At 52.2% G+C, this 10,056-nt stretch overlaps 3 protein-coding genes across 3 annotated transcripts; 1 reads left to right on the forward strand and 2 right to left on the reverse strand.

Annotated features, from left to right (window-relative positions):
• Positions 1 to 295: 295 nt before the first annotated feature.
• On the forward strand, positions 296 to 4,636 carry ZSWIM1 (zinc finger SWIM-type containing 1). Its single transcript, XM_036321230.1, has 3 exons — positions 296 to 1,770; positions 2,174 to 3,720; positions 4,517 to 4,636. The coding sequence occupies exon 2, from the start codon at positions 2,319 to 2,321 to the stop codon at positions 3,687 to 3,689; it is 1,371 nt and encodes a 456-aa protein (XP_036177123.1). The 5' UTR covers positions 296 to 1,770; positions 2,174 to 2,318; the 3' UTR covers positions 3,690 to 3,720; positions 4,517 to 4,636.
• Positions 4,051 to 5,918, reverse strand: SPATA25 (spermatogenesis associated 25). Its single transcript, XM_036321234.1, has 2 exons — positions 5,849 to 5,918; positions 4,051 to 5,466 (listed from the first exon to the last, which is right to left on the reverse strand). Exons 1-2 carry the CDS (start codon positions 5,901 to 5,903, stop codon positions 4,835 to 4,837), a joined length of 687 nt encoding a protein of 228 aa, XP_036177127.1. The 5' UTR covers positions 5,904 to 5,918; the 3' UTR covers positions 4,051 to 4,834.
• Positions 5,919 to 8,154: 2,236 nt separating this feature from the next.
• NEURL2 (neuralized E3 ubiquitin protein ligase 2) lies at positions 8,155 to 10,052 on the reverse strand. The gene is made up of 2 exons (XM_036321550.1): positions 9,192 to 10,052; positions 8,155 to 8,404 (listed from the first exon to the last, which is right to left on the reverse strand). The coding sequence occupies exons 1-2, from the start codon at positions 9,931 to 9,933 to the stop codon at positions 8,289 to 8,291; spliced, it is 858 nt and encodes a 285-aa protein (XP_036177443.1). The 5' UTR covers positions 9,934 to 10,052; the 3' UTR covers positions 8,155 to 8,288.
• Between the last annotated feature and the right edge of the window lie 4 nt (positions 10,053 to 10,056).

Genomic DNA, 10,056 nt, shown 5'->3' on the forward strand with positions numbered 1-10,056 from the left:
GGCATGAGCCCTGACCAGTAATGGAACCATGATCTCGTGGTTCATAGGACCACGCTCAACCACTGAGCCACGCGGGCCAGGCGAAACCGGAATCTTTTTTTTAAATATATTTTATTGATTTTTCACAGAGAGGAAGGGAGAGGGACAGAGAGTCAGAAACATCGACGAGAGAGAAACATCGATCAGCTGGCTCCTGCACACTCCCCACTGGGGATGTGCCAGCAACCAAGGTACATGCCCTTGACCGGAATCGAACCTGGGACTGGAGTCCGCAGGCCGGCGCTCTATCCACGGAGCCACGCGGCCGGGTGAAACCGGAATCTAATCAATTGTCCGCAGCTTGCAGGGAGCCTGTACGAAAGTCCCTAGTTTCTTTGACCCGGGTTTCCTCGCCTGCAAAAATCAGTGTTGGCCTAGTTTCCCCTCTAGATTTATATAAACGGAACATTTCGCCACAGTTAGAAGCATCAACACTGTTGTTGCTGCTAGCTTGTACTCTTAATCACCTAGAGCCAACCATCTTCAGGGGAACTGAGGTCAGAGGTGGCAGTCGTCTTGGTTCTTGCACTGGTTCACCATGACCGTAACAAGTCACAGCCGCATTTCGGATCTCTCTTTCTGTAAAACACGGGGAGCGGTTGGCTGGGCAACACCAAGCTCTCTCAAGGAGATCTGGGTTTTCTCAAACCCAAGGGCTGGGCTCCTAACCCCCGACCTAGAGGCGGAACTTGAAACCTGGGCCTCAGTTTCCCCACGGCAGAAGACTCAGTACAGCTACCCAGGCACCCTTTCCTACCGCCCTCCCCCCCACACGCGGGGCCTTTGGAATTTGACTAGACAAGAAGAAAATTCTTGAAACAAAACTATTTATTTTCCACTTCATTTTCGGCCGCTGAGGGCGTTTCCATAGTAACACGCCCTTCTAGTCGGTTCCACACACAGAAGGTTCCAGAGTTCCAGGTTCAGGTCTCAGACTCTCCTGGAAGCAAATATTCTCAGGCTCTTATTGGTTACCGCCAGCCGAGCCCCCTCGTAACCCTGGCAACAGCACCGCCCACAAGTTGCCGGGCTACGATTGGTCCGAGCTCGAAAGACCTAACGTGAGCTCCTCCGGCCATTGGCCCGAGTCACAGGAAACTGGCGCCGCGGTTGGTGAGTCTAGAGGTCAGTCAGAGCCAGAGACCGGGTCAAATAGGGAGAAATGGCGGCTGAGCCAGCCTGTGGGTGAGTGATTTCGGAAGGGGTGGAGATGTAAGGCAACTGCTCACGGTCGGCCTGGACGCGGCTCCCAAGGGGGCGGGAGGTTGACGTCTCTTCTGGCTCCGGCCGGACTCCGTGTGGAAGAGCCTGACATCCACATCCTCCCATCGGGCTGGAGGTGAGAGGTCAGAGGCCGCGTCCTTGCTCTGTCCCTGGTTTATGGAGCTCAGGTACTTTGGAAAGCAGTCAGGGTCCCGAGCCAGCGACTCAGCGTCCAGCTACTTACGGAATAATGTTGGGCAAGTCATTTAACCTCTCTGAGCCTCAGTTTCTCATCTGTAAAATGGGGACAGTAACCTGCTTTTGGGTCAGATAGTGGAAACATTTGACTAGGACTTTGCTCTTCATGTCGGTGTTTACATAGCGGCATATTTGTTAGCCCTGTTTTAAGGCTGAAGAGGTGGAGGCTCAGAAGGTGTCACTGACTTGCCCAAGATCACACAGCAAATTTGGGGCAATTGCGTTTCTCTTGTATACACCAGGACCACGTGAAAGAATGGATGCCAAAAGGTAACTTGTAAATATAGAGTGCTGTACAAATATTTTAAATGCTATTTTAAAAAACAGACTATATGCAGCACTCGCCTTCACACCCATTTAGATCTTAGGGAACCAAATGGCTAGCTTAACAGTTAGGTCTCAGCTCCAATGTCATCCTCTCTTCCCCCAGAAAGGACTTCCCTGACCACCTTAGCCAAAGTTTCCCTCCACCCCCAGTTGACTCTCTGTTACCCAGAATTGTGGTCTTTGTAACCTTCATTATCTGATATGTCCTCGTTTATTTGTTTACATGTTTATTGTATTATCTCCCCCAGAACAGTGCTAATACACAGTAAGCGCTCAATAAATATTGTCTGGGTAACTGAAGAGCCATGCCTCCACTATCTCCTTAAACCTGTGTTCCTCTCCATAGGCCCCTCTTTGGAACAAGATCTGGGAAATACAGTCCAGCCTCAAGCCTCAACTTAGTTGGAACTTGAGAGACTGAGAGCCTCCTGTACAGCAGCCTCGCAGAGAAGTATTTTGACCTTGGCATCTAGACATTTCCCATCTCCTCCATGGCCCTGACCATGCTGAATGAGCTCCTCCTTGAGGACCCAAGCCCATCTATGCTGCTGTACCAGGTTAGCAAGCCTGCCAAGTTAGATGCCCTCAACTATCAGAGCAACTTTATGCAGGACATCTTTGCCCATTTCCCTGATACCTTATTTATCCACCGGACCTATAACCCAACGGGCAAGGTGTTATATACCTTCCTGGCGGATGGCCCTCAGGTGCAGCTGGAGGGTCATCTTGCCCGGACAGTTTACTTTGCCATTCCTGCCAAGGAGGATGCTGAAGGCCTGACCCAGATGTTCCAGGTATTCAAGATGTTTAACCCAGCCTGGGAGAAAGTCCGTACTATCCTGGTAGATCCCTACTTCTTCCCTCTGCCCATCCTAGCTATGGAGTTCCCCACAGCTGAGGTCCTGCCCTCAGCCTTCCATATCTGTAAGTTCCTCCAGGGCAAGTTCTATCAGCTTTCCCTCGAACAGCCTGTGAAGCAGGTGCTCCTGACCGCCCTGCAGAGCACAATGTGCTCAGCCACTGCTGGCAACCTGAGGAAGTTATATGCACTCCTGAGCAACTGCATCCCCCCAGACCAGCTGACCAAGCTACACCCATACTGGCTGCTCAATGACCGCATCTGGCTGGCCCACCGTCGGAGAAGCCAAGCTGAGAGCAGCCACTACTTCCAGGGCCTGGAGGTCACCACCCGCATCCTCAGCCAGTTCTTTGGCACCACCCCATCTGTGGAACAAGGCATAACCTCCTTGCTCCGATTCATGCAGCAGAACTCTGGAGACAAGGCATTCCTCAGCCTGGGCCTGAGTTCCCAGAGCAATTGTGCCCCCTCGGACGTCAGCCCCCAGAGCCCCAAAGTGGAACAGTTGGTAGAAGCCTGCATCCAGCACTCCCTCCACACCATCTGCACAGAGCCAGCAGCCCAGCTCTGCCTGGGTGAGCTTGCCGTGGTCCAGAAATCTATGCAGCTCATTGGCTCTGGCTCTGAAAAAGTGAATGTACAAATCCTGGAAGACACCCATAGAGTGCAGCCCCAGCCCCCTGCCAGCTGCAACTGCTACTTTAACCAGGCCTTCCACCTGCCCTGCCGCCACATCCTGGCCATGCTCAGAGCCCGGCACCAGGTGCTCCAGCCTAATATGCTGCCACCTCAGTGGACAGCAGACTGTGCTGCTAGTCTGGATGACATCCTGGGCAGCAAGTGGAGTGAGACCCTGGATAAGCACTTGGCTGTGGCTCTCCTCACTGAGCAGGTGGGTCAGCTATTACAACACTGCAGCCAGGAGGAGTTTGAACTGCGGTATAGCACCCTGCGGAGACTGGCCGACATCTGGATCGGCCCTTACGAGCAGGTCCAGCTGTGATTACCCTGTGCTGAGAGATGCTCACACACAGGTACACACATCCTCCCCTACACACACACTCGATGTTGTATTTCCCTGGACCCTCCCTCCAGGACAAAACAGGTCTTCTATTGCCTCCTGCTACCTACAGTATGTCTAGTTTCCTAAGACGGGAGTCAGCAAACCTTTTCTGCAAAGGGCCCGACAGTAAATATTTTAGGCTTTGCTGGCCATATACAGTCTATGGTACTTGGTTTTGGTTTTGTTTGTTTTTATAACCTTTTGAAAAGGTAAAAGCTATTCTTAGCTCAAGGGCCTTACAAAACAGGTGACCTCTGCTCTGAGATAAGAGGTACAGACAGTGGGTAAAGATCAAGGTCTGGGATAAGTTACCCCAGTCATGAGATGACTCTCCTGACTCCCAGAGGAAGAGGCCCCTCAGCGGAGCTGGTGCAGCCAGGTTCCCAGTCTTTTTACTACCCTGGCCCCATCCTGAGGTCATTAAAGTTGAATGTTGCCTACTTTAGCTCTCGTCTAGTTTTTTATCTTGCGGAAGGCACATTAGGAAATGTCATGGAAAGAATAGAGAATTTGGAGTCCGATGCTACATGCAAATCCTGGTTCCCTACTTGCCTGATTTTTGAGACCTGGTCTGCCTTTTACTAGCTATGGGACCTCAGGCAAGTCATCTGTCTAAGCCCCAATTTGTTCGTCTATAAAAATGAAGATCCTCACAGCACTGGTAAGATTAAAGGACTGGGCATATAATGGGCCTGGTGCCCAGTGGGTGCTCAAATAAGTATTAATTTTCCTTCCTTGCCTGTGGTCTCATCACCTGCCCTCAACAGGTGGGAAATGTAAGGCAAGAGGAAATGCACATTGCCTATGACTTTGTACAAGAAGTTTTGATCAAGTCCCAAAACAATACAGAAGAAACCTCCGCTCTCCAAGCAGGGTCCCTACCTCAGGTAATTTTCATTATAATTACTCTGACAAGACCTGTCTCCTGGGTCGGTGGTTTCTAGAGGAACTTCCTGGAGTCTGGTATTCATCAGAGTGGCTCAATCACCCACCCTATCCCCATCCCTGCCAGAGGCACCCCCAACCCTATCAGCCCAAAAATCATACGGAGAAGCCACCCTCTGTGTCTGATGCTATTTCATCAGCTACAAGCAGGAGCCAGGAGGCTGGCCCCTCCTGGATCTCACTAGGGGCATGTGCCCAGAGGCTGTGCGGGCATGCACCTGCCCCCACTGCACCCCCTCCACAGCCCCCTCTGGCTCTGGATGGGCCATCATGAAAGCTTGAGCCGCCCGGATTAGGTCCTCTTCCCGCAGGCCTGGGACTGGCACGGTGGGGATGCCAGCAATCATCATGGCCAGGGTAAGGATGCAGATGTCGGGCTGGGAGCCGGCCTCCTTTCCCCCTGCCTCAGAGGGCTTCGGCACAACTCCTGGTGATAGCCCGCACAGTAGTAGGGGCCCAGGCCTGCTGGAGCCACCCAGGTGGGGAGCTCTGCTTCTGGAGCAGCCATCCTCCCAGCCCAAGCTCTCAGGCTGCTTCACATGGGGGAACTTGTGGCAGTATCGGCCGTACTCCTTCTGCCGCAGTGTCTCCCAGCTAGGCCCCCCAGGGCAGCCCCTGGCTTCCGGCACTGCCAGAGTTGGGCCCCAGGCCTGGACAGCAGGTACCACCTGCTCAGTTTTCTGGTTCAGTTGGCCTCGTCCACCAGAGGCCACCACCACTGGCTCTACAGGACTATAGGGGCCAAGAGATGAGCCTCTAGAAGCAGTCTCACCTGCAGAGACAGGAATGAGATGGACTATTATTCTTGGTCTCTTTGAGAAGGAGGCCCTGAGGGGCAGGGCATAGGAGCAGAGCACTGGGAACAGGAGCAATTAAGGCCAGCCGAAGAGGGTTGTCTAGTGGTTGGGAACTAGGTTATACTAACATCCACACCCCCGTGCCCAGCTCTAAGTGATGGAGAAGTGTTCGTTGAATGAGTGAGCGAGCAAGTGGGTAGCTATTGGCAAGCACTTTGGGAATGGATTTTCTTTGAAAAGAACTGACTTGGGGGCCAGCCCCAAAATGCTTAGCAGAAACCACCACCTCCCCAGAGCCAGGAAGCAAGTTCTCAGGGGAAGTTACACCCATTCCAGTTCCAAGAGCCCCTCTCTCACCTTGGCCGGAAGGCAGAAGACCTAGATGAGTTTGTGGAGACATGAAATAGGACATGGCTACCCCAAAGCGCCTGTTTGTGAGGAAATAGTCCTCTGCCCTCTCCCCTCCCCTCCCCACCCTTCTAGAATGTCACCTCATAGTCCCTCCCTTCTGTACCTGGAATCTACCTCACAACATTGACCCATTCATTCTAGAACCTCTGTAAGACAATGGGATGGGGTTCAAGGAGCACTAAACCAGGATCTGGGCATTCTAGGTTCTTGCCTTTACCTTGGTTCAGTCTCCTGGACAGTTTTGTTCCTTGATATCCTCATCGGTAAAGTGGGGGTAATGACTGCCCACTACCTCACCAGAAGTGAGAACTAAATGAGACCATTTGTATGGAACCAAATGACCAGGGATACAAATAATGGAGTCTAGTGACTGTAGTGTGAGAGAAGGGATTCTCTGCATCGATTCATTTCCTGTATGACCTCTGGGCTTCAGTTTCCCATCAACAAAATGAAGTAGTTGGTCTAGGGCTGTGATTGGCAAACTGCAGCTCGCAAGCCACATGTGGCTCTTTGGCCCCTTGAGTGTGGCTCTTCCTAAGCCTTAGGAGTACCCTAATTAAGTTAATAACAATCTACCTACCTATATAGTTTAAGTTTAAAAAATTTGGCTCTCAAAAGAAATTTCAATCGTACTGTTGATATTTGGCTCTGTTGACTAATGAGTTTGCTGACCACTGGTCTAGGGCAGTGGTCGGCAAACTGCAGCTCGCGAGCCACATGCAGCTCTTTGGCCCCTTGAGTGTGGCTCTTCCACAAAATACCACGTGCGGGCGCACACGTACAGTGCGATTGAAACTTCGTGGCCCATGCGCAGAAGTCGGTATTTTGTGGAAGAGCCACACTCAAGGGGCCAAAGAGCCCCATGTGGCTCGCGAGCCGCAGTTTGCCGACCACTGGTCTAGGGCACTGGTTCTCACACCAGGTTGCACATTAGTTTCCCTTGGGAGCTTTTGGAAATCCTGATGCCCAGCCTCATCCCAGACTAATTAAAGCAGAATTCTAGGGCTCAGACCCAGTTACAGTATTTCTCAAAGTTCCTCAAGTGGCTATAATGTGTGCCAAAGTTGAGACCTCTGTTCTTCTCAACTCGGCTGTATATCAGAATCTCGGGGGGAGCTTTTACAAAAACAATGTCTAGGCCCAAACTTCCAACAAATCTAAGAATCTCTGGAGATGGAGTCTATAAACTGATGAGTAGCCAGGATAGGAACTACTGGTCTAGATGATGTCTAAAATGCTCTCGCTTGCCCTAGCCAATGTGGCTCAGTTGGTTGGAGCGTCATCCTGTACACCAAAAGGTGGCGGGTTTGATTCCCAATCAGGGTACATACTTGGGTTGCAGGTTCAATCCTTGGTCAGGGTGCATGCGGGAGGCAACCGATTGAAGTGTCTCTCTCTCTAAAACGAATTTTTAAAATAAAATAAAATGCTTTCTCTTCCCCTGTTCAGGTAGCTCAGTTGGTTAGAGAATCATCCCTGATACACCAAGTCACCCCCATACACCAAGTCACCCCCATACACCAAGTCACCCCCATACACCAAGTCATCCCCATACACCAGTCATGGCAAACCTTTTGAGCTCGGCGTGTCAGCATTTTGAAAAACCCTAACTTAACTCTGGTGCCGTGTCACATACAGAATTTTTTTTTTTTTAGAATATATTTTCTTTTTCTTTTTTTTTTTTAAATATATTTTATTGATTTTTTACAGAGAGGAAGGGAGAGAGACAGAGAGTTAGAAACATCAATGAAAGAGAAACACCGATCAGCTGCCTTCTGCACATCTCCTACTGGGGATGTGCCCGCAACCCAGGTACATGCCCTTGACCGGAATCGAACCCGGGACCTTTCAGTTCGCAGGCCGATGCTCTATCCACTGAGCCAAACCGGTTTCGGCCAGAAATTTTTTGATATTTGCAACCATAGTAAAACAAAGATGTATATTTTTTTATATTTATTTTATATATTTAAATGCCATTTAACAAAGAAAAATCAACTAAAACAATGAGTTCGCGTGTCATAGGTTCGCCATCACTGCCATACACCAAGGTTGTGGGTTCAGTCCCTAGTTGGGGCACATACAGGAATCAACCAGTGGGTAAACGAATAGGTGGAACAACAACAAATTGATGTTTCTCTTTCCCCCTTCCTCTCTGAAAAATCAATGAACGAATTTTTAAAACTAAAAATAACATGCTCTCTCTTGCTCTGACCAGTCATTCTAAAAGAAGTGCTCCTCACAGGCTTCAGGGGTAAGGAGATGATCAGCATTGGCTCTGTTTATTTCTGGTTCTGGCTGACAGCAGTATGGCCATCTCAGACCAGCCACAGCTCTGAGGCCAGGACGCGACCCTGGACGCTGCTCCAGGGTGGCTGCAGGCCGGCCTTCACTCATACTTGCAGAAATCCTTCAGTCCTTTGGGCAGGTGGAGCCCATCGATGGCCAAACGGTGCACCACGCTCCTCTGGATCACTAGACGGCACAGGGTCTGCAGGGATGGCACTGTGGAAAGAAGATGGTCAAAGGCAACCTGAACAGGAGGGTGGGTCTAAGGCTGAGTCCCAAAAGATCTAGGTCTCGGTCCCCCCTTTGTCGTTAAGTTGAGCAATTCCCTTCTACTCTGTAGATCCCTGTGACTCATGGGCTGCACCTGTGTTTGAGATAAGCACCTCTTTTGCAATACTTTCACAATGCTGCAGCCTAACTTCTAATGTAACACTCAGTACCCTCCCTTCCCCCCCACGTAGCTGCTTCTGGGGGCAGGGGAAGTGTCTGATTTAGCTGTGCAACTCCAGCCTCCAGCACAGGCCTGGCTCAGAGGGGGCTCTGGTTCACTGAATACATGAAATGTGATCAGAGGTCCAAATAAAGGGCTTATGGGGGCTAGAATGAACCAAACCTCCGGATTAAGAAGCTCTCAATCTGGGGTCTGTGATGCCTTTAACCTGGTATGCCCAAATCTAGGAACATTTGTTTAATAAAAGAGCACAAAACTCTCAGAGGCCCAGAATCTAAAATCAGTTCGGATTAATACAGAAAATATTGTCAAAGCCAGAAGTGAACTTGGAAGGCATCCTAATCATTCACAGCCAAGACGGTAACTGAGGTCCAGAGCTAGGGAATGACGTATCCAAGATCACAAGCAGTGGCATAATATGGGGTCAGATTCCCCACCTTCTAAATTAATGCTGGACAGACCAAGGCCTTGCTAGCTGGCTCGGAAGCCTAGCAAGTTCAGGTCCGCACACTGGGCCAGGAGGGGTCGCTATCTAGGAGGTGGGATACCTACAGCCATACTCAAGCTGGACCAGGCGCACGCTCTTAGTGGAGGCAAACACGTCCACCACTGCGTAGAGGGGCTGGGCAGCTGGCAGCCCCCGGGCGCTGGGGCCCATGTCCTCGCCGTTGATGACGATGTGCATGTCGGCGGTGCCGTCCGGGCGTGGGCAGAAGAGAACGCCCAGGCGGCTACGGCGCGCCGTCGGAGGCAGCACGTTCAGCTCATAGAGCTGGTCCAAGAGGTGGCTGTAGAGTCCGGGCCGACTGCGGCCCACCAAGCGGTCGCGGGGAATGCGAAACTGCTCAATGCACAGATACGGTTCCACCAGGAGGGCTGGGGGTCGGCTGGGGACCGCTGCCTCTGCAGCCGGGCGGCCCTCCCGGGGCACGCGGTTGTGATGGCGCGTGATGGCGAAGACCCAGGTGTGGCCGAGGCTGACCAAGTCAGGCAGCGAAAACTCAGGCACGGGCGCCAGACTGGCGGGGTCTAGTGCCGTCAGGCCGAGGCGCAGGTGGCCGCACCAGCCCAGCTCTTTCTCCTCGATCTCGACCAGAAATATCTGGCCCGGGGCCAGCGGCTCGCGGCTGAAGCACACGCCGTGAGCGAAGCTCTCCACGCGTGTGGCCCGCGTCCCGGAGGGGTCCACGCGGATGTTGGCACCGTGTACCCGGTGGAAGCGGGTGGGAGAGGGCTCGGGGCGCGCGGGTCCCCAGGGCGCACCCAGTTCCATGGGGTCGGAGACAGCGGCCATGTCCCCGCCATGAGGCGGGCCTGTGGGCGCCGGGGACTATTTTGGGCAGCTGGCTGGGAAGGTGACCGCGGGGGCACGGAAGGTATTTCCCCCACTCCCGTCCCCGAGGCTCTGTCCGGGGGG

This window comes from Myotis myotis, unplaced genomic scaffold, assembly GCF_014108235.1.
Source record: "Myotis myotis isolate mMyoMyo1 unplaced genomic scaffold, mMyoMyo1.p scaffold_m19_p_9, whole genome shotgun sequence".
NCBI lineage: Eukaryota > Metazoa > Chordata > Mammalia > Chiroptera > Vespertilionidae > Myotis > Myotis myotis.

What these genes read in the sequence shown, in the direction of transcription:
- ZSWIM1 (XM_036321230.1), top strand. Translation starts at nt 2,319, where the DNA reads ATGGCCCTGACCATGCTGAATGAGCTCCTCCTTGAGGACCCAAGCCCA.
- SPATA25 (XM_036321234.1), bottom strand. Translation starts at nt 5,903, where the DNA reads ATGTCCTATTTCATGTCTCCACAAACTCATCTAGGTCTTCTGCCTTCC. An exon ending in TCTTCTGCCTTCCGGCCAAG is followed by an intron (nt 5,467 to 5,848) that starts GTGAGAGAGGGG and finishes CTGTCTCTGCAG; the next exon opens with GTGAGACTGCTTCTAGAGGC.
- NEURL2 (XM_036321550.1), bottom strand. Translation starts at nt 9,933, where the DNA reads ATGGCCGCTGTCTCCGACCCCATGGAACTGGGTGCGCCCTGGGGACCC. An exon ending in GGTCCAGCTTGAGTATGGCT is followed by an intron (nt 8,405 to 9,191) that starts GTAGGTATCCCA and finishes TTCTTTCCACAG; the next exon opens with TGCCATCCCTGCAGACCCTG.